The sequence below is a fragment of the Anolis sagrei genome, chromosome X (assembly GCF_037176765.1).
Source record: "Anolis sagrei isolate rAnoSag1 chromosome X, rAnoSag1.mat, whole genome shotgun sequence".
NCBI classification, from domain to species: domain Eukaryota; kingdom Metazoa; phylum Chordata; class Lepidosauria; order Squamata; family Dactyloidae; genus Anolis; species Anolis sagrei.
The window spans coordinates 101,067,475-101,090,563 of NC_090034.1; the positions used below are offsets into that span (position 1 = coordinate 101,067,475).

At 46.8% G+C, this 23,089-nt stretch overlaps 2 protein-coding genes across 16 annotated transcripts in view; one reads left to right on the forward strand and one right to left on the reverse strand.

Moving 5' to 3' along the window:
• Positions 1–20,500, forward strand: part of LOC137094954 (ryanodine receptor 1-like) — a 259,348-nt gene extending 238,848 nt beyond the window's left edge. For all 15 annotated transcript variants that reach the window (XM_067460970.1, XM_067460976.1, XM_067460973.1 and 12 more), the window contains 14 exons: positions 833–903; positions 1,761–1,962; positions 3,038–3,124; positions 5,717–6,120; positions 8,740–8,782; positions 8,973–9,103; positions 11,418–11,478; positions 11,903–12,049; positions 13,252–13,386; positions 15,333–15,489; positions 15,629–15,693; positions 15,935–16,035; positions 17,541–17,592; positions 19,398–20,500. In XM_067460970.1, the coding sequence (XP_067317071.1) occupies positions 833–903; positions 1,761–1,962; positions 3,038–3,124; positions 5,717–6,120; positions 8,740–8,782; positions 8,973–9,103; positions 11,418–11,478; positions 11,903–12,049; positions 13,252–13,386; positions 15,333–15,489; positions 15,629–15,693; positions 15,935–16,035; positions 17,541–17,592; positions 19,398–19,493 (1,752 nt within the window). In that variant the 3' untranslated portion in view covers positions 19,494–20,500. The remainder of the gene's footprint in view (positions 1–832; positions 904–1,760; positions 1,963–3,037; positions 3,125–5,716; positions 6,121–8,739; positions 8,783–8,972; positions 9,104–11,417; positions 11,479–11,902; positions 12,050–13,251; positions 13,387–15,332; positions 15,490–15,628; positions 15,694–15,934; positions 16,036–17,540; positions 17,593–19,397) is intronic.
• Positions 20,501–21,706: 1,206 nt separating this feature from the next.
• The window catches only part of LOC137094955 (mitogen-activated protein kinase kinase kinase kinase 1-like), a 69,019-nt gene continuing 67,636 nt past the window's right edge, over positions 21,707–23,089 (reverse strand). The window contains exon 32 of the mRNA XM_067460985.1: positions 21,707–22,087. Coding sequence (XP_067317086.1) covers positions 22,018–22,087 — 70 coding nt within the window. The 3' untranslated portion in view covers positions 21,707–22,017. The remainder of the gene's footprint in view (positions 22,088–23,089) is intronic.

Consider the following 23,089-nt stretch of genomic DNA (forward strand, 5'->3'; position numbering starts at 1 on the left):
AGAAAAGGAAGAATGGAGAGAGAGAGAGAGAGAAAAGAAGGTAAGACAGAAGTGTGGAAGCAAAAAGCGAAGAAAGGAAAGAAAGCTAGAGAAAGAAGAATGGAGAAAAAGAGGGAAGGAAAAGAAAAAGGGGAGAAGGAAAGAAAGAGGTAGAGAAGGAAGGAAGGAGAGAAGTAAAGAAAAAAGGGAAGGAAGGAAAGAGGGAGCAAAGGAAGGAGGGACAGAAGGAGAAAAAGAGGGAGGGAAGGAAAGAAGGAAAAAGAGAAGGAAGGATGGAAGCAAAAAGTGAAAGAAGGAAAGAGGTAGAGAAAGAAGAAAGGAGAGAAAGACAGAAGGATGGAAGCAAAAAGCGAAGGAAGGAAAGAAAGCTAGAGAAGGAAGAAAGGAGAGAAAGAGGGAAGGAAAAGACAAAGGGGAGAAGGAAAGAAAGGTAGAGAAGGAAAGAAGGAAAGAAAAAAGGGAAGGAAGGAAGGAGAGAAGAAAGGAGAACAAAAGGGAGGGAAGGAAAGAGAGAAGGAAGGATGGAAGCAAAAAGCAAAGGGAGGAAAGAAAGTTAGAGAAGGAAGAGTGGAGAGAAAGAGGGAAGGAAAAGAAAAGGGGGAGAAGGAAAGAAAGAGGTAGAGAAGGAAAGAAAAAAGGAAAGGAAGGAAAGAGGGAGTGAAGGAAGGAGGGAAAGGAGAGAACGAGGGAGGGAAGGTTGGCCACAGCAACACGTGGCAGGTACAGCTAGTTTACAGTATTTCCCCTTCTTGGCTGAGCACATGTGCATGTGTTTTGTCCTCCCCTCTCTTGCTGTAATAAATCCCTGACTTGACTTCTTCTTCCTCTGCAGGTGGACGGAGAGGAAGAAATAGTGGAGCCAGAGAAGATTGAAGAGCCTCCTGTAGAAGCAGAGAAAGCTGAGTGAGTGAGGGTGGTGTGTACGTATGAGAGAGAACGCAGTGGGAAGAGCCTTCGTGGTTCTTACGTGTATCCTACAAGCCCACAAATAGTAGGAACAAAAATATTATTGTTTATTTTGAAAACTATTAAGTGTCTAGCCCTGATTATTGGAAGTGTATGGGTAACCTCGTTAGAAAAGCTCCTAATGATGAATCATTGAATCATATAATTGGAAGAGACCTCATGGGCCATCCAGTCCAACCCCATTCTGCCAAGAAGCAGGAAAATTGCATTCAAAGTACCCCCTACAGTTGGCCATCCAGCCTCTGTTTAAAAGCTTCCAAAGAAGGAGCCTCCACCACACTCCAGGGCAGAGAGTTCCACTGTTGAACGGCTCTCACAGTCAGGAAGTTCTTCCTCATGTTCAAATAGAATCTCCTTTCTTGTAGTTTGAAGCCATTGTTCCATTGCGTCCTAGTCTCCAGGGCAGCAGAAAACAAGCTTGCTTCCTCCTCCCTATGACTTCCTCTCACATATTTATACATGGCCCTCATCATGTCTCCTCTCAGCCTTCTCTTCTTCAGGCTAAACATGCCTAGCTCTTTAAGCTGCTCCTCATAGGGCTTGTTCTCCAGACCCTTGATCATTTTAGTCACCCTCCAGCTTGTCAATATCTCTCTTCAATTGTGGTGCCCAGAATTTCAATTCCAGATGGAATAGGAGAGTCAAAGCTGCTCACACTGGCTGGGAGTTCCTATGAAGTTGCTCCAAACACCAACTTTTTGAAGTTCTAACAGGATTTTTCACTGTAAATGTAATGCTGTGGTCAAAAACGCTATGGGAGTAGGTGAATCATGACTATTTCCCTTCCCATCTAGTGCTGAGAATGGTGAAAAGGCAGCAAAGGAGGAGGAAGAGGAGAAGAAGAAAGAGGAGGAGAAAGAAGATGAGCCCAAAGAAGAAACACCCACAGAACCAGTGAAGGAGAAGAAGAAGGTGACACAGCGGGAGAAGAAGGAGTCCGAGGCAGCAGGCTCAGAATTTTGGAACGAGCTGGAAATCCAGAGGATAAAATTTCTGGTAGGGTCTATTGAACTTTGGAAAATGTGGGAATCCAGAGTAGGCATTACTTGGCTATTCCTCTCTTCCCTCAAATCGCCCTGGGAAGAGTGGATTCCCTATCCAGATACATTACCATGCCCTCTCAACCCAGTGTTTGGCTTCATGTAAGCTGCCCCGAGTCCCCTTGGGGAGATGGTGGCGGCCGTCCCCTGCCGCGCGTTGCTGTGGCCCACATGGGGGTTCTGTGTGAGAGGTTTGGCCCAATTCTATTGTTTGTGGGGTTCAGAATGCTCTGAGATTGTAGGTGAACTATAATCCCAGCAATTACAACTGCAAAATGTCAAGATTCTATTTTCCCCCAAACTCCTCCAGTGTTCACATTTGGGCATATTGAGTATTCGTGTGGAGTTTGGTCCAGATCCATCATTGTTTGAGTCCACAGTGCTCTCTGGATGTAGGTGAACTACAACTCCAAAACCAAAGGACACTGCCCACCAAACCCTTCCAGTATTTTCTGTTGGCCATGGGAGTTCTGTGTGCCAAGTTTGGTTCAATTCCATCGTTGGTGGGGTTCAAAATGTTCCTTGATTGTAGATGAACTATAAATCCCTGCAACTACAACTCCCAAATGACAAAATCATTTTTTTTGAGTGAAGGACATACATTGGGTTGTTAGGTGTCTTGTGTCCAAATGTGGTGTCAATTCGTCCAGTGGTTTTTGAGTTCTGTTAATCCCACAAACGAACATTACATTTTTATTTATATAGATTATTATTAGTTCTGTGGGTATCAGCAACCCCACCAAACTGCAATTTCCAGAATACATGGGAAGAAGCTATGATGTTCCTACTGTTAGAAAGCCAGGATACTGAATGAGCACAGGTACACCCATTAGACCTAGTCGATTGCCTATTGCATTTTCCCCTTTCTGTAATATTCATTGCAGAGTCAGCAACCATGGCACACTTTTATGTATTGTGAGACCTAGTTTTCCTTGGGAAGAGTCAAAACGCAGGTTTTCTTTCCCTAAAGTTTTTGGTCTTGAGTGTGTCGAAGGATGGTCCATCTTACCGTGATTCACCCTTCTTTTCAGAACTATCTGTCTAGGAATTTCTACAACCTCCGCTTCCTTGCCCTCTTCTTGGCCTTCGCGATCAATTTCATCTTGCTTTTCTACAAGGTAATAAACTTGAAAATGTGTTGTGGGGGAAAAAGAGCAGGGTTGTGGGTGGAACGGAAAAGTTAAAAGGGGGGTAAATATTCAGTAAAGTCTGGCTACTTCCAAAGTGAAGGTCAGGCCATTAACCCCTCTGCTATAGTTTGGGGAAATGTGCCATGTTATAACAATGTCCTCTAAGGAGTGGAGGTATTTTTATCATTGGGTTGTTGTAGGTTTTTTCGGGCTATATGGCCATGTTCTAGAGGCATTCTAGTCATAGCTAATTTCTACATGGAACACTTTGAAAAACAAGCCCTGGAGACAGCAACAAAAAAGCCCATGATATGGTTCAGATATGTGGATGACACCTTCACCATTTGGAGCCATGGAGAAGAAGAACTCAACAGGTTCCTGGACCATCTGAACAGCATCCACCCAAACATCCAGTTCACCATGGAAAAAGAAAAGGAAGGAAGACTGCCTTTTCTAGACGTCCTAGTCATCCGTAAACCAGATCAACAATTGGGTCACACCGTCTACAGAAAACCCACACACAGAGATAGATATCTACACAAAAACTCCAACCATCACCCAAGTCAAAAAAGAAGCACCATTAAAGCCTTGGCAGACCGTGCAGAAAGAATCTGCGAAGCCCACCTCCTCCAAGATGAACTGAACCACCTCAACTGGGCTCTCCAGGCCAATGGAGACTCCACCTCAGACATCAGAAGAGCTGCAAGACAACCGAGAACCAACCATGAGAGTCAAGACGAAGATCCACCCAGAGGAAAAGTGTTCTTGCCATACAGCAAGGGAACCACTGACCGCAGAGGGAAGCTGATGAGGAAACACAACATACAAACAATCTACAAACCCACCAAGAAAATCCAACAAATGCTACGTTCAGCAAAGGACAAGAGGGATCCTCTCACCTCTGCAGGAGTCTACCGTGTACCATGCAGCTGTGGACAAGTCTACATAGGAAACACCAAACACAGCGTGGCCCAAACACGAACTAGGAAAATGGGTTTATATATCTGTGGAATGACCAGGGTGGGACAAAGAACTCTTGTCTATTGGAGCTAGGTGTGAATGTTTCAACTGACCACCTTGATTAGCATTTGTTGGCCTGGCAGTGCCTGGGGCAATCTTTTGTTGGGAGGTGATTAGATGTCCCAGATTGGGTGCTGCGTTTGGTGGCCCCTATGTAGACTTGTCCACAGCTGCATGGTATACGGTCTACATAGGGACCCCCAAACGCAGCATTGCCCAAACACGAATCAAGGAACACGAAAGGCACTGCAGACTACTTCAACCAGAGAAATCAGCCATAGCAGAGCACCTGATAAACCAACCTGGACTCAGCATATTATCTGAGGAAACAGAAATGCTGGACAACTCCAACAACCACCATGTCAGACTGCACAGAGAAGCCATTGAAATCCACAAGCATGTGGACAATTTCAACAGAAGGGAGGAAACCATGAAAATGAACAAAATCTGGCTACTAATACAAAAAAAACCTCTAAAATTACAACAACACAACAACAGAGAGGAAACAATCAGAGACATATAATCACCTCTCAACAAATGATTGCCCCAGGCACTGCCAGGCCATCAAATGCTAATCAAGGTGGTCAGTTCATAGAATCATAGAATCAAAGAGTTGGAAGAGACCTCATGGGCCATCCAGTTCAACCCCATTCTGCCAAGAAGCAGGAATATTACATTCAAAGCACCCCTGACAGATGGCCATCCAGCGTCTGTTTAAAAGCTTCTAAAGAAGGAGCCTCCACCACACTCCGGGGCAGAGAGTTCCACTGCTGAACGGCTCTCACAGTCAGGAAGTTCTTCCTCATGTGCAGATGGAATTTCCTCTCTTGTAGTTTGAAGCCATTGTTTCGCATCCTAGACTCCAGGGAAGCAGAAAACAAGCTTGCTCCCTCCTCCCTGTGGCTTCCTCTCACATATTTATACATGGCTATCATAGAATCATAGAATCAAAGAGTTGGAAGAGACCTCATGGGCCATCTAGTCCAACCCCCTGCCAAGAAGCAGGAATATTGCATTCAAATCACCCCTGACAGATGGCCACCCAGCCTCTGTTTATCATTCACACCTAGCTCTAACAGACAAGAGTCCTTTGTCCCACCCTAGTCATTCTACAGATATATAAACCCCTTTTCCTACTTCCAACAGACCTCACTACCTCTGAAGATGCTTGCCATAGATGCAGGCGAAACGTCAGGAGAGAATGCCTCCAGAACATGGCCATATAGCCCGAAAAAACCTACAACAACCCAATATTTTTTTATCCTTGGTGGCCACAAACATGATGCAAGGGGGGAGCACGTGCAGCCCATTGATTGCACTTTATAGCAAAGCGTTTTTGTAAACAAACATGCCAAACCAAAGAGGCTGGTTGGAATCTGTGAATGAAACCATTGCCAGGCGGGAAAGTGACACCTCTGGGAGGGCATTCATGACAATGATGGGAATCCGGTAGCCACAAGAGGGGGGGGAGTCAGGATTTTTCAACTCAGTGGATCAATCAGGCTTGAAAATAGTCTCCTTTCTGGCCTAACTTCCTCTCTTCTTGCTTGTATTGCTCAGGTATCCGAAACGCCTCCAGGCGAGGAGGAGTTTGAAGGCTCTGGCCTTGAAGGAGACCTGGATGGAGGCTCAGGCGGCGGCTCAGGCTTTGGCGGGGACGATGATGGTGGGGATGGCAATGGGAACGGCAACGGGGATGAAGACGATGAGGACAGCGTGGTCTACTACTTCCTGGAGGAGAGCACGGGCTACATGCAGCCGGCCTTGCAGTTCCTGTCCATCGTCCACACCCTCGTCGCCTTCCTCTGCATCATCGGCTACAACTGCCTCAAAGTGCCCCTGGTCATCTTCAAGCGGGAGAAGGAGCTGGCGCGCAAGCTGGAGTTTGATGGGCTCTACATCACGGAGCAGCCCGAAGACGACGATATCAAAGGCCAGTGGGACCGCCTGGTGCTCAACGCCCCGTGAGTCCCTTTGCGGGATGGGGAAGGGAAGGGGGGACGGGTCAAGACCCTGGGAGCTCAGGGACAGATGTGGAGACCTAGAGACAACCCTATATGATGTCGTGGGAAATGAGGCTTGGTGGGGTTATAAGGAGCATTCGAATGTTTAAATAACTAAGGCCACCAAATGAGGCAAAGTTGACAAACTGGAAGTCCTTTGGCCACGTCATGAGGAGACAGCAAAGCCTAGAGAAGACAATTATGCTGGGGAAAGTGGAAGGCAAAAGGAAGAGGGGCCGACCAAGGGCAAGATGGATGGATGGCATCCTTGAAGTGACTGGACTGACCTTGAAGGAGCTGGGGGTGGTGACGGCCGACAGGGAGCTCTGGCGTGGACTGGTCCATGAGGTCACGAAGAGTCGGAGACGACTGAACGAATGAACAACAACAACAACACTAAATGAGGCACAAACAGACACACACTTTCAAGGCAGGAGTGTTGCCCTCAGAATCCTTACTTTCAGAAATGGCAAAGAGGATCCAGGCCTTGAGAGGCTAACAGGGGCAGAAAGAAAGACTAAGAACTAGTAGTGGAAGACTGGTTCAAGATTGGGAAAGGCGTACGGCAGGGTTGTATCCTCTCACCCAACCTATTAGAAATAGTTTTCTAAGATCTACAGAGACACTTGCTGGAACACCTCAGCAAGCGAGAGTCCAAAAGTGGCAGGCTCAAACCCAGCACCTCAACCAATGGCTGATACCCAATGAAAGACTCCCCCCTGGACACACAGAGGACTGGGCGACTTGGAAGGCGCTGAACAGACTGCGCTCTGGCACCACAAGATGCAGAGCCAACCTCAAGAAATGGGGCTACAAAGTGGAATCCTCGACATGCGAGTGTGGAGAAGAGCAAACCACAGACCACCTCCTGCAACGCAACCTGAGCCCCGCCACATGCACAAGGGAGGACCTTCTTGCAGCAACAACAGAAGCACTCCAAGTGGCCAGATACTGGTCAAAGGACATTTAATCAACTACCAAACTCACAAATTTTGTATTTTGTCTGTTTGTTTGCTTTGTTCTGTTAGAAATGTAATATAATTGACTGGTTGCCCTGACACGACAAATAAATAAAATAACCCAACCTATTCAACTTGTATGCAGAACACATCATGCGATTTGCGGGGCTTGACAAATGCAGGGCTGAGGTTAAAATCGCTGCAAGAAACATGAACAACCTTAGATATGCAGATTTTATTTATTTCGTATCAAAAGCATTGCATAAATTAGTATAAAACTGATATACCAGATGATACCACTTTGATGGCCAAAAGCGAGGAGGAGCTGAGGAGCCATAATAATAATAATAATAATAATAATAATAATAATAATAATAATAATCTTTATTTATACCCCGCTCCATCTCCCCCAAGGGGACTCAGTGCAGCTTAGATGAGGCCAAGCCCATCAGTGCAGTACATACATTGTAATACAAAAACATAACAATACCAAAACATAAATATATCAAATGCAAAGAAATATAATAAATGACCAAAATAAACCAGAAGCGACTTGCAGTTTCTCAGGTCACTCCTGACATGACCAAAAAAAAAAAGCTACACCTGGAACTGAAAGCCAACCATCTCTGTCAATGGGTTGTTGTAGGTTTTTTGGGGCTATATGGCCATGGTCTAGAGGCATTCTCTCCTGACGTTTCACCTGCATCTATGGCAAGCATCCTCAGAGGTAGTGAGGTCTGTTGGAACTAGGAAAGTGGGTTTATATATCTGTGGAATGACCAGGGTGGGACAAAGGACTCTTGTCTGCTGGAGCTAGGTGTGAATGTTTCAACTGACCACCTTGATTAGCATATAATGGCCTGGCAGTGCCTGGGGCAATCTTTTGTTGAGAGGTGATTAGATGTCCTTGTTTGTTTCCTCTCTGTTGTTGTGCTGTTGTAATTTTAGAGTTTTTTAATACTGGTAGCCAGATTTTGTTCATTTTCATGGTCTCTTCCTTTCTGTTGAAATTGTCCACATACTTGTGTATTTCAAAGGCTTCTCTGTGTAGTCTCCTAATGCTAATCAAGGTGGTCAGTTGAAACATTCACACTTAGCTCCAGCAGACAAGAGTCCTTTGTCTCACCCTGGTCATTCCACAGATATATAAACCCACTTTCCCAGTTCCAACAGACCTCACTACCTCTGAGGATGCTTGCCATAGATGCAGGCGAAACGTCAGGACAGAATGCCTCTAGACCATGGCCATACAGCCCGAAAAAACCTACAACAACACAGTGATTCCGGCCATGAAAGCCTTCGACAATACACCTTTGTCGATATTGATTACATATGTGATCATGGTTAGGGGCTGTTGATAGGTTTATCCAAAGTTATCCAAATGGCTATCCACCTGTGTGTGTTTTGAGAAGGTAATTCCATAGCATGTGAATGTCTTGTATGAAACTCAGCTGTGGATATCTGCAGAGGGATGAGGAAGGGAAACTACCTGGATTCATAGAAGGGAAAGATGCTCTTCTTGAGGCGGAACAAGCTCTTGGCAGGATGGCATACCTAGATGGTAGTGGAAGGTGGTAATATACCTTCTTTGATGTTTTTTTCCATTTCTTTCCTTTGCCAGGTCATTCCCGAGCAATTATTGGGATAAATTCATCAAGAGAAAGGTGAGATCATAGAGACCACAAGGGCCATCTAGTCCAACCCTTCTGCCTTCATCCGCATCTTTAGTGAGGAATGTGTGGACAAGTGGGGTGGAGGGAATGGTTCATGTTTAGGTAGTTAATCTAATCAAGAGCCTCTCTTGGGGAGTCAAGGAGAGCTTTTTCCAAAATCCCAAGTGTTTTGTCTCTGCAGGTGCTTGATAAGTACGGAGACATCTACGGACGGGAGAGAATTGCAGAACTGCTGGGGATGGATTTGGCCAGTCTGGAAATCTCAGCACAGAACGAGAAAAAAACGGAGCCGGACAAGTCTTTTCTTACTTGGTGAGAAAGATGGGCAAAATTAGTGATACCCCTGGTGTGACGGCGCGAGTGGCGCCACCTATGTCTAGAACTGTTAGTTGCAAGATTTAAACTGTTATATCATGCTTAATCCTGCCTTTTTACCCTGCTTATGTATAGTTGGATTGATTGGTTATTTATAGCTGTCAATCAATGTGGTTTGCATCAGTTGAATTGCTTTCTCAGCTCAATTGTTTGGCCCCACCTCTTCCTGGGGGAGGGGAGTGCTTCCCTTTTTCATTCTGCCATCAGTTTCTATCAGATGGATGTGAGTAAGAGACTTGACTCTAAAAGACCCTGATTAAATTACCTCTCAGCACCAATTCTGAGGTTTTTACCCTTGAGACTTATACTTCATGTTCAGACCAACCTGAACGACGTTGGAAGTCTCAAGCGCCTTCAAACCGGTTCTTTTGGCACCAGAGGAAGATCCTGAGTCTTCAAACATAGGCCATTTGAACTGGGGTTGTGGATTGCTCCGGCATTCACAGCCATTGAGGAAACTTGGAAAAGCTTCTCAGCTTCAAACTCCTTGGACCCAGGACTAACTGAGACTGTAACATATATTTTCCTTCACCCCTCTGAAGCTTCCAGCTCACTTCTTTAAAGAAATAACTCTTTGTGAACAATACATCTTATTTTGAGTTATTTTCAGTGTTTTGGGTCTTTGAGAGTTCTAGTTTCCTATAGGAGGGCAAGAAGCAATCCCCGGGGAAAGATGCCACGTCCATGCCTCTTTCACTAAGAGCTATAGCCCCCAGGTGCGACGGCACACCTGGGGAAAGTGGGTGGGCAGAGGTTGTTTGAGCACAGCAAAAATCTTGGTCCCATTCTTAGTTAAGCAGAAAAAGTGTCATAGCTTTAAGTTACACATGTACCTAACTATAGGTTCTTTACATGCACATGTTGGTTTGCGCCCAAAAGCCCAATCAGCAGAGAGCCACTTCCAGGCCAGATTAAATGATCACCAATCAGTTTCACAGCTCAGTAGGGACTTGAACCATGATCTCTGTCCCAAATCATATCCAACGCCCCTTGCCTCTGTGCTGCATTTTTGGTCAATCTATTTATATAATAAAAGTGAATGTTTGTATGTATGTATGTATGTGGAGGGCAGACGTAGGGAGGTCTATGTGGCAGCTTTCGGATTGGCTGCCACTTTCACAGCCCACTGTGACCATCAAGGGTGACGGACCTGGACCAAACTTGACACATAACCCCCATGACTCCCTTTACCTCCTGGTAAGGTTTGGGGAGGATGGACAATGGATTATGGGATTTGTCGTACTTTCAAACCCTTTGGTTCCCACAGACCACTGTGGCCTCCAACTAAGACCGATAAAGACCAAACGTAGCACACAGAGCCCCCATGACCCACTCTACATCCTATTGGAGTTTGGAGGAGGGTGGACCACGGATGATGAGACTTGCAGTACCTTCACTCACATCTTGAGAGCACTGCGACCCTCATCCAATGTCCAATAAAGACCAAACTTGGCACACAGAGCCCCCATAACCCACTCTACATCTTGGTACCATTTGGGGGAGGACGGACAATGGATGATAGGACTTGGAGTACCTTTACTCACTTCTTGAGAGCACTGTGACCGTTATCCAATGACCAATAAAGACCAAACTGGGCACACAGAGCCGCCATGACCCACTCTACATCCTAGTACTGTTTGGGGGAGCATGGACAATGGTTGATGGGACTTGGAGTACCTTTACTCACTTTTTGAGAGCACTGTGACCATTATCCAATGACCAATAAAGACCAAACTTGGCACACAGAGCCCCCATGACCCACTCTACATCCTGGTACCATTTGGGGGAGGACGGACAATGGAAGATAGGACTTGGAGTACCTTTACTCACTTTTTGAGAGCACTGTGACTGTTATCCAATGACCAATAAAGACCAAACTTGGCACACAGAGCCCCCATGACCCCTCTACATCCTGGTACCATTTGGGGGAGGATGGACAATGGATGATGGGACTTGGAGTACCTTTACTCACTTCTTGAGAGCACTGTGACTGTTATCCAATGACCAATAAAGACCAAACTTGGCACACAGAGCCTCTATGACCCACTCTACATCCTATTATGGTTTGGAGGAGGATTGACCACAGTTGACACTGGATCTAGACTAAACTTGGAGCACAGACAAACAATGCCTTTCTCTAATAACCTGGGCAGCGCCGGGTCCCCAAGCTAGTACATAATAAAACATACATATGTATATGTGCTTGTATACATGGGCTTTCCGCCTCACCCATCTCCTTTCTTTCCCTCAGGATCACCTCCATTGACCTCAAATACAAGATCTGGAAGTTTGGAGTGATCTTCACAGACAACGTGAGTGGAAAGATGCAGCTGAAGGCCAGATAGCTGCTTAAATGTAGGACGTCAAGCACTGGGATTACCTTTACTTATACGAGTTGGTGCCTCATTTTAGCAAATTGGCATGTAGAGGAAGCCAGTCCCCTCAGTGGCCTCCTGTTATGACTTACTGTCCCAAGTGATACTCACTCATCCTCTTTTCCTTGGGACTTGGCAGTTGAGGGTCCAGATAACATCATCCAGATTTGTCTGGCTGCTGATTTCTGAAGGATGACAATTCCTCTCAGTGTCACCTGCTCTGTTGACATATGATGACCTTCTGAGGAACCTTCTGACTTGTGTCACTGAAGAATCCTCCACACACAAATACGCCATTGATGAACTCACTTGGCTGTCCACCTGGCCTCCGTTGCAACATCCTCTCCCTTTCTCGTTGCAGTCCTTCCTGTATCTCTTCTGGTATATGGTGATGTCTGCCCTCGGCCACTACAACAACTTCTTCTTTGCTTGCCACCTCCTGGACATCGCCATGGGGGTCAAGACACTGCGGACCATCCTCTCCTCTGTCACTCACAATGGCAAACAGGTAGGATGCGATTGGGGAGCACCCTTAACCCTTTGCTGTTTAATGCCAAAAGGTGAACTTGGGTCATCTTTGAGAAGCACTCTGGAACAGTGTTCAGGAAAGTTGTTTTTTTGGATTTTAGTTGGCCCTCTGTATCCACAAATTCTGCATCCATGGTTTGAAAATTGAAAAAGCAAACCATAGGAACTTTAGAAAACCATGCTGGGTTGAAGCAAATGTATTCTAGTAGTTTGGTGTAATAATAATAATAATAATAATAATAATAATAATAATAAACCTTTATTTATACCCCGCTACCATCTCCCGAAGGACTCGGTGCGGCTTACAAGAGGCCGAGCCCAAACACATCAGTAAAACACAATGACAACAATACAATAATTAAAAAACTCATAAACAAAGCAAAAAACATAAACAATAACACCGTGGTGCATTAAGACCTGTGGCAGGGCCAAATGTAGTGCTTAAAATCTTTAAAAGTGCTGGGCATGATCAGGTGAAATAGGATAAATATTTTAGGGATAGGTGGGGCATGCAAGCAATTCTAGATCTCTAGTAAAGTGCATTTGGGACATATTGCTTGGAGTTTCCTTATTCTGGGAAGGCACACTGGAACAACCACATTTTCAAGCTCCTTCTAAAGACTGCCAGCCTTTGGGGCATGCCTGATGTCCTTGGGGAGTGAGTTCCAGAGTCGAGGGGCCACCACTGAGAAGGCCCTGTCCCTCGTCCCCACCAATCGCGCTTGCGATGCAGGTGGGATCGCGAGCAGGGCCTCTCCAGATGATCGAAGAGATCATGTGGGTTCGTATACAGAGATGCAGTCACGCAGGTAGGTGTAGTGGTTTGAACACTGGCATAAGATACTAGGAAGCTAGGGTTCAAATTCCTGCTTAGCCAAAGGAAACTTTGAGTGACTTTAGGCAAGTCGTATTCTTTCTGCCGCAAGAGGGTTCAGAATGCACTTTGATTGTAGATTGTGGTAACTATAAATCCCAGCAACTAGAACTCCCAAATGACAAAATCAATCCCCCTCCCAACCCCACCAGTATTCAAATTTGGGCAGATCAGGTACTTGTGCCAAATTTGGCCCAGTGAATGAAAATTCATCCCGCAGAAGGAGAACAAAGGCAAACCCCCCTCTCAACAAATGGTGCCAAGAAATTCCACTAAACTCCTTTTGTGCATATATCATTTTTCCTTAGCTGATGATGACGGTGGGGCTGCTGGCGGTGGTTGTGTACCTCTATACTGTAGTCGCCTTCAACTTTTTCCGCAAGTTCTACAACAAGAGCGAGGATGAAGACGAGCCTGACATGAAATGTGACGACATGATGACGGTGAGACGGAGGGAGAGAGATGTTGTGACAGGCTGGAGCATGGAACAATTTCGGAGAAAGCTCAATGTGGTCTTCTTTTGCACATCCAAAATTTACTGTATCCCACTGTTGCTGATAAAGTTTTTTGACACAAGGACTGCAGCCAAAGTGTGATATCATAAAAACAATGACCATCCCTCCATAAACTCTGAAAGAACATCTGTCTATTCTCAGTGATCTTCTCCCCAGATTCAAGGTTATTTATTGACAGGGTAACCAGTCAATTATATTACATTTCTAACAGAACAAAGCAAACAAACAGACAAAATACAAAATTTGTGAGTTTGGTAGTTGATTAAATGTCCTTTGACCAGTATCTGGCCACTTGGAGTGCCTCTGGTGTTCCCGCAAGAAGGTCCTCCCTTGTGCATGTGGCAGGGCTTAGGTTGCATTGCAGCAGGTGGTCTGTGGTTTGCTCTTCTCCACACTCGCATGTCGTGGATTCCACTTTGTGGCCCCATTTCTTGAGGTTGGCTCTGCATCTCGTGGTGCCAGAGCTCAGTCTGTTCAGTGCCTTCCAAGTCGCCCAGTCTTCTGTGTGCCCAGGGGGGAGTCTCTCATCTGGTATCACCCACGGCTTGAGGTGCTGGGTTTGAGCCTGCCACTTTTGGACTCTCACTTGCTGAGGTGTTCCAGCGCGTGTCTCTGTAGATCTAAGAAAACTATTTCTAGATTTAAGTCGTTGACGTGCTGGCTGATACCCAAACAGGGGATGAGCTGGAGATGTCTCTGCCTTGGTCCTTTCACTATTGGCTGCTGCTTTCCTGCAGATGCCAGATGGTGCAATACTGGCTAAGCAGTGTAATTTCTCCAGTGGTGTAGGTCGCAGACACCCTGTGATAATGCAACGTGTCTATTAAGAGCCGCATCTACTGTTTTAGTGTGGTGAGATGTGTTCCACACTGGGCATGCATACTCAGCAGCAGAGTAGCACAGCGCAAGGGCAGATGTCTTCACTGTGTCTGGCTGTGATCCCCAGGTTGTGCCAGTCAGCTTTCGTATGATGTTGTTTCTAGCGCCCACTTTTTGCTTGATGTTCAGGCAGTGCTTCTTGTAGGTCAGAGCACGGTCCAGAGTGACTCCCAGGTATTTGGGTGTGCTGCAATGCTCCAGTGGGATTCCTTCCCAGGTAATCCTCAGAGCTCGGGATGCTTGTCCGTTCTTAAGGTGAAAGGCACATGTCTGTGTTTTAGATGGATTAGGGATCAGCTGGTTTTCCCTGTAATAGGCAGTAAGAGCACCTAGAGCTTCGGAGAGCTTCTGTTCTCAAAGCTCCCTGCTTGAGTGGTGATGGCACGATCATCAGCATAGATGAAACTCTCTGTCCCTTCTGGCAGTGGCTGGTCATTTGTGTAGATGTTGAGCATGGAAGGAGCAAGCATGCTCCCCTGAGGCAGGCCATTCTTCTGTTTCCGCCATCTGCTTCGCTGAACCTGGAACTCAACAAAAAAGCTCCTGTTTTGTAGCAGGTTTCCTATGAGGCGGGTGAGGTGGTCGTCCTTTGTGATATTAGACATTTTTCTCAGGAGGAGGCGGTGGTTCACAGTATCATAGGCTGCTGACAGGAGATGTCCTGTCCTGTCAGATTCAAGGTGAAGGAGCGAGATAAAAATAGCTTGGAAGAATAACTTTTTCAACTTATATCTCCCAGCCTCTGATCCTCATAAATATATTTTATGTCTAAAGACAGGGTTTCCAGCTACCCATTGTGACTAGGGGTGTTTAATAGAGCAGTTCTCCCTCTCCTTGGGCTTTTCAGGTTTTATGAGTAGATGGCACTTAATAACACCAATGATTAAGGGTAGGGGAAAACATTAAGTTATTTTGGAAGATTTGTTGTAGGGATTGATCCCTGATTTTGTCTTGTATTCCCCCTGAATCTTTCCCCCTCTCTCTCCACAATACAGTGCTACCTGTTTCACATGTATGTTGGGGTCCGGGCTGGTGGGGGCATCGGTGATGAGATTGAGGACCCAGCAGGTGATGAATACGAGCTGTACCGCGTCATCTTTGATATCACCTTCTTCTTCTTTGTCATTGTTATCCTGCTGGCCATTATACAAGGTGAGTCATGTGATCTCCTCACTTGGACAGGTACCTCTTATAGGACACTCAGGGAGGTGTTTCAGTGGGAGGTGGAGGTGGGCATCACTACTGAGGGCATTTTCTCCTTTCTCTCTGTGACCTTCTCCCCTCTCCCCAGGTTTAATCATTGATGCCTTTGGGGAGCTGAGAGACCAGCAGGAGCAGGTGAAGGAAGACATGGAGGTAAGCTGGCTCAGATCCTTGCCACCTCCTTCTCTAGTCCAAGAACTCTCCAACTCTATGTTGCCAACTGTAATTGATAAATTAATCAAAACATTGGGTGGCTGATCAATGCTGCAGAGGTCTGTCTGGCACTGGTTTGAGGGCTGGGAGGGGAACCAAGATGGAGGCTCTCAGGAGGAACTAGAAATCAAGCTCTGAGTTGGTGTTACCATTTTTTCTCATGGCCATTTTGACCTGACAGACCAAATGTTTCATCTGTGGAATCGGGAGTGACTATTTTGACACGACGCCGCACGGCTTTGAGACCCACACATTGGAGGAGCACAACCTGGCGAATTATATGTAAGCAACTTTCTGGGAATTGGGTGACCCACTGCTTGTTGTCATGTTCTAAAGGACCCATAGATTTCTCCCACTGTAATCTGCATCTCAGAGGGATGGGAAGGGATTCATAAAGGCTTATAAAGGTCATGCCATGGTTTTCAAGTCATACAGACCACTTGAAAACCATGGCATGATCTATATAAACCTGTGTGAATCCCTCTGAGATGCAGATTACAGTGGGAGAACTCTATGAGTCATGCTGCCAAGATGCTTATTGTCATGCTGCCATGATGCTGAGTGCCCTGTCTGCCTTCCAATAACAGTGTTGTCCCTGAGGTTGATATAAAAGCCATCTATTGTGGGAATTCTCATCAGCAGATTTTCAGGGCCGGCCCTAGGACATTTTTAAGTGTAAGCACCCCTCAAGGATTTTGCACTATACGCAAATGCGTAACTTGCCTATTGCTTCAGTCGCCCCTCAATTTAATGCAGTTCATCCTCGCTGCTTGGGACTGGGCTCTTCTGGGAGTTGTAAATACTACATAACTGTTTTCCACCACATTTGGAATTGTAGAACTGCCATCCGATTTGGAGCAGGGAATATGCGCTGCTGGGATCAAAACCAACAGATATTTGTATCTCTGAAGGCTTTCGCTTTAGGGCATTGGTCTGAAGCCAGGGAGGAAAACAGCCACACTGATCATTTCATGCAGTTTCAAAGCGGTTTCGCTGTGTGTGTGGATGGTTACATAGGAAAACCAGTGTGAAGCTGGGATGGGGTTTACACAAACAGCAGAGCACTGATGCTCACGAAGGACTTGCTTTGGTGGACATTTTGTTGCCTGGCTTTGAAGTGTATATAACGCTCAGTGTGGTTTGAGGCCCCTTCTACCACACTGCCATCTTTGAACCGGATTATATGGCAGTGTAGTCTCACATAATCCAGTTCAAATGAGATAATGCGGGTTATCTGATTTAATAATCTGGATCATGTGGCAGTATAGAAGGGACCTGGGAGACCTGGAACCTCAGTGACACTACCATATAAAATCTGGATTTATCTGCTTTGAACTGGATTAGATTTCCCCTCGATATTATTTACTATTTATTATTTACGATATTTATATATCGCTTTTCTCAGCCCTCTGGCGACTCAGGATGTGAAGTTGCCAAGGGACATGCCAAAAAACAAACAAGTACATGTTAAGCACATGCTACCCAGAAGATGCCCATATCATCCACCCAGAGCGGGATGAAGGCAGCAATGATAAGGAGCACAGGATAGCCACTATGAAAATGCAGTTAACCCTCTCTGTTCAATATTCTGTTTTGCTTAGGCTTAGCATGAACTGGTAGCCTCTCCACTGACCTTTTTGTGACAGCTCTCCTATAACATTTGAGTGGGATCAGAGAGACCCTTCCTTTTTTAATACAGCCCACTTCCTGCCTCAAGCGAGGAAGAGAGGCTCCCATTATCAAAGCCTCTGGTCCTACATCATCGTCTGCCTCTTTCCCCTTTACAGGTTCTTCCTCATGTATCTCATCAACAAAGACGAAACGGAGCACACTGGCCAGGTAAGAAGCCACCCTGGAGATGGGGCAGTGGGAAGAGTAGCCTGGGAGTCACACAGAGATCTTCCTGGTTTAAGAGCCTGAAATAAGACTGCAGGGGAGAAAGAAATAGAGAGAGAAGGAAGGATGAAGGCAAAAAGCGAATGAAGGAAAGAGGTAGAGAATGAAAGGAAAAGAAGGAAGGAAAGGAAAGGAAAGGAAGGAAGGAGAGAAGAAATGGAAAGGAAAGGAAAAGAAGGAAGGAGGGAGCGAAGGAAGGAGAGAAAGAGGGAGGGAAGATTGGCCACAGCAAAGCGTGGCGGGTACAAGAGAGAAGGAAGGATGAAAGCAAAAAGTGAAGGAAGGAAGGAAAGAGGTAGAGAAGGAAGGAAGGAAAGAAGGAAAGGAAAAGAAGGAAGGAGGGAGTGAAGGGAGGAGAGAAAGAGGGAGGGAAGATTGGCCACAGCAAAGCGTGGCGGGTACAAGAGAGAAGGAAGGATGAAAGCAAAAAGTGAAGGAAGGAAGGAAAGAGGTAGAGAAGGAAGGAAGGAAAGAAGGAAAGGAAAAGAAGGAAGGAGGGAGTGAAGGGAGGAGAGAAAGAGGGAGGGAAGATTGGCCACAGCAAAGTGTGGCGGGTACAAGAGAGAAGGAAGGATGAAAGCAAAAAGTGAAGGAAGGAAGGAAAGAGGTAGAGAAGGAAGGAGGGAAAGAAGGAAAGGAAAAGAAGGAGGGAGTGAAGGAAGGAGAGAAAGAGGGAGGGAAGATTGGCCACAGCAAAGCGTGGCGGGTACAAGAGAGAAGGAAGGATGAAAGCAAAAAGTGAAGGAAGGAAGGAAAGAGGTAGAGAAGGAAGGAAGGAAAGAAGGAAAGGAAAAGAAGGAAGGAGGGAGTGAAGGGAGGAGAGAAAGAGGGAGGGAAGATTGGCCACAGCAAAGCATGGCGGGTACAAGAGAGAAGGAAGGATGAAAGCAAAAAGTGAAGGAAGGAAGGAAAGAGGTAGAGAAGGAAGGAAGGAAAGAAGGAAAGGAAAAGAAGGAAGGAGGGAGTGAAGGGAGAAGAGAAAGAGGGAGGGAAGATTGGCCACAGCAAAGCGTGGCGGGTACAAGAGAGAAGGAAGGATGAAAGCAAAAAGTGAAGGAAGGAAGGAAAGAGGTAGAGAAGGAAGGAAGGAAAGAAGGAAAGGAAAAGAAGGAAGGAGGGAGCGAAGGAAGGAGAGAAAGAGGGAGGGAAGATTGGCCACAGCAAAGCGTGGCAGTTACAAGAGAGAAGGAGGGATGAAAGCAAAAAGTGAAGGAAGGAAGGAAGGAAAGAGGTAGAGAAGGAAGGAAGGAAAGAAGGAAAGGAAAAGAAGGAAGGAGGGAGCAAAGGAAGGAGAGAAAGAGAGGGAAGATTGGCCACAGCAAAGCATGGCGGGTACAAGAGAGAAGGAAGGATGAAAACAAAAAGTGAAGGAAGGAAGGAAGGAAGGAAAGGAAAAGAAGGAAGGAGGGAGTGAAGGAAGGAGAGAAAGAAGGAGGGAAGATTGGCCACAGCAAAGCATGGCGGGTACAAGAGAGAAGGAAGGATGAAAACAAAAAGTGAAGGAAGGAAGGAAAGAGGTAGAGAAGGAAGGAGGGAAAGAAGGAAAGGAAAAGAAGGAAGGAGGGAGTGAAGGAAGGAGAGAAAGAGGGAGGGAAGATTGGCCACAGCAAAGCGTGGCGGGTACAGCTAGCGGTAGAATAAAGAGGCAACTCTGGTGGGATGGAGCCACCCATTCTCCTTTTGGTGCTTAGATTCAGCCCATAGTCTGTCCTCTTCTCACCCACCTTCTGTCTCTCCAACCCCCACAGGAGTCTTATGTCTGGAAGATGTACCAAGAGCGCTGCTGGGACTTCTTCCCTGCCGGCGACTGTTTCCGCAAGCAATACGAGGATCAGCTCGGCTAGGTGCTTCCTGTGGTGGTGTCTGAAGGAGGGAAGTGCCTGCCCAGCCTCCACCTTCCTGGCCCTCTTTCTTTGGCCCTGGGCAGATGGGGGCACAGCCAATGCAGGGTGGCAAACCGGATCTGGCTTTTTCTCTTTCGGAAAGCAGTGGGAGAAGCTGCCTTGTCCACCTGCCCCCCTGTCGTTGCCGCCGTCTCTTGTGTGTCCTGCTGCTTCTTCTCCCCCCCCCCCCCCAAAAAAACACCCATGCAACCCAACCCTGGACGAAAGAGGTGGAATACCCACCCTTAGGAAAAATGACTTGATGGTTGATGGCTGGACGGCGGCAATTAAGTGTAACGCTTGGCCAGTAACTCTTCCCGCCCCTTCCCTGTCCCGTGGGGGTGTCCATGCAATACTTCCCTTCCTGGGACAAAGGACCCCCCCAGTTTCAAGTGCCTTTCATAGACTCTTAGCCCTAGGACAAGAGGGCCCTTTGTGGGTGGGAGCTAGATGCTATTTTGGGTTAAGGAGGAAGAGGAGAGTTATTTTGCTGCTATCTCACATTGGCTTGTAAGGAGGGCAGGCAGAGGGAGAAAGGTGCTGGCCTTCTAGAGCCAGTCCCAAAAGGGGGGGGGGGGGTACTAATGCGCCCCCCCCCCCAATCAATCCCCTTTGCAGTATGGGCCTACTCCGCTCCAAGCTGTGTCTCATTTTGTGGGGCTTGGGGTTTTGTGTGATGGTGATGGTGGGACTTCTCTGTGCTACAATTTTTCTGTGGAGCTGGGGAGGCACCGGTGAAGCCCATCCCATCCAACCTCATGTGTGTTTGTGTGTGCATAAGGAGCCAGAACGGAGCGAGCATTATGCTCCGTTCTACTCCTGTCCTGTCCGCCACCGTGTCCTACTTCCATACAAAATCATAAGTGGGGCCTGCTATGGGGACAGCTGGATCCAAACACCTCTGTGCTTCCCCGCATCCTCTCTGAGCACAGCTTGGTTACCTGCCAATAAAACCATAGACTGCTGCAGCCATTGTGTTGGTGTCCTCTTTTACCTTATACCTAGGGATGCGCACGTTTCTCATTCCAATCTGTACATGCAGGGGCAACACAGAATCATAGAGTTGGAAGAGACCTCATGGGCCATCCAGTCCAACCCCCAGCCAAGAAGCAGGAAAATTGCATTCGATCCACCCCCAACAGATGGCCATCCAGCCTCTGTTTAAAAGCTTCCAAAGAGGGAGCCTCTACCACACTCCAGGGCAGAGAGTTCCACTGCTGAACAGCTCTCACAGTCAGGAAGTTCTTCCTCATGTTCAGATGGAATCTCCTTTCTTGTAGTTTGAAGCCATTGTTCCATTGCGTCCTAGTCTCCAGGGCTGCACAAAACAAGCTTGCTCCCTCCTCCCTATGACTTCCTCTCATGTATTTATACATGGCCATTATGTCTCCTCTCACCCTTCTCTTCTTCAGGCTAAATATGCCCAGCTCTTTAAGCCGCTCCTCATAGGGCTTGTTGAGCCCCCGGTGACGCAGTGGGTTAAACCCCTGTGCCGGCAGGAATGAAGGTTCAAATCCGGGGAGAGGCGGATGAGCTCCCTCTATCAGCTCCAGCTCCTCATGCGGGGACATGAGAGAAGCCTCCCACAAGGATGATAAAAACATCAAATCATCCAGGCGTCCCCTGGGCAACGTCCTTGCAGACGGCCAATTCTCTCACACCAGAAGCGATTTGCTCCTGACACGACCAACCAAAATAGGGCTTGTTCTCCAGACCCTTGATCATTTTAGTTGCTCTTCTCTGGACACATTCCAACTTGTCAATATCTCTCTTCAATTGTGGTGCCCAGAATTGGACACAATATTCCAGGTGTGGTCTAAACAAGGCAGAATAGAGCATGGGGAGCATGACTTCCCTGGATCTAGACACTAGACGCCAACATCCCATTGACTTTTTTTGCCGCCGCATCACATTATTGACTCATGTTTAACTTGTTGTCCACGAGGACTCCAAGATCTTTTTCAAAGCTTTCCTCTCTGGGGCACTGTGCACAATTGCTCAGTCCGTATACTCTCAATCCAAATGCCTCTTGGTTGTATTGAACAGCTTTGCTTTCATTAAGCCCAAGCCAGCACCAGGATAATAAACCAGGCACTGATAAGAGAGCTTAGCCACACCAAGAGGTGCTTCAGACACACATGTAAAAAGAGCAAAGAACTAACTGAAAAGGAGGGCAGGGAGAAATGAGCACATTCTTTACTAAGGTGAAGCTTGCATGTAAAGGGAAACCAGGAAACCAACACCTCTCTGGACTTGTGCCGAACCAATTGAAATGCAGAGTGGGTGTTCCAACCCAGTCCTTCTCTTACTGTTTTTGTGGCACCACCGAGGGATGTGACAGGTGCGTTGCTCTTAGTCCTCCCATGCCTCCTGCAAGGCTGTCCGTGTTGAAGATACAGAGGCAGCCCAAGGGACTCAAAAAAGAGGGCTACAATTGCCAGAGTCTGTATGTACAAATGCCTTGTAGGTAAACGTTGGGCGAGGGTCATTCTGGCACATAGAGGTTGCTGGTGGAGTTGGGTTCATCCACAGGCCGCGTCTCTAATACAACAGTGCTGGCGGAAGGAAGGAAGAGAACAATGAACAGCACAAATCTCAACTTACATTTCCTGTCACTTACAATAGTAGTAGTAGTAGTAATCATCTTATTTATTATTATTTATTATTTATTTAAAACGTTTCTATTCTGCCCTTCTCACCCCGAAGGGGACTCAGGGTGGAGCACAGCATATACACGGCAAACATTCAATGCCAGGACACAGATTCACATACAATACATAAACATTAAAAAACATTTATCAAAATATTAAAATACACCATTTAAAACCGTCCTAGCCATCCGCATCAAATCCAATTGGCCCTGTCATCTTTCCCACTGCCACTTCATTGCCCTGTCCCAAAAGCTTGGTCCCACAGCCGAGTTTTTACCATCCTTCTAAAGGACAGGAGGGAGGGGGCCGACCTGATCTCACCAGAAACGGAGTTCCATAGCCGGGGAGCAATCACCGAGAAGGCCCTGTCTCTCGTCCCCACCAATCGTGCCTGTGACAATGGCAGGACGGAAAGCAGGGCCTCCCCAGAGGATCTTAATCTCCATGATAGTTCATAGGGGGAGATGCATTCGGACAGGTAATTTGGGCCGGAGCCATTTAGGGCTTTATAGGCCAAAGCCAGTACTTTGAATTGTGCCCGGTAGCAAACTGGCAGCCAGTGGAGCTGGTGTAACATGAGAGTTGAGTGCTCCCTGTATGCCGCCCCAGTTATTAACCTGGCTGCCTCTCATTGGACTATTTGAAGCTTCCAAGCAGTCTTCAAAGGCAACCCCACGTAGAGTGCATTGCAGTAGTCTATTCTAGATGTAACGAGAGTGAGGACCACCGTGGCCAAATCTGACTTCCCAAGGTACGGGCAAACTGGCGCACAAGTTTTAATTGTGTGAATGGTCCCCTGGCCACCGCTGCAACCTGGGATTCCAGGCTTAGTGATGAATCCAGGAGAACTCCCAAGCTGCGAATCTGTGCCTTCAAGGGGAGTGTGATCCCATCCAGCACAGGTTG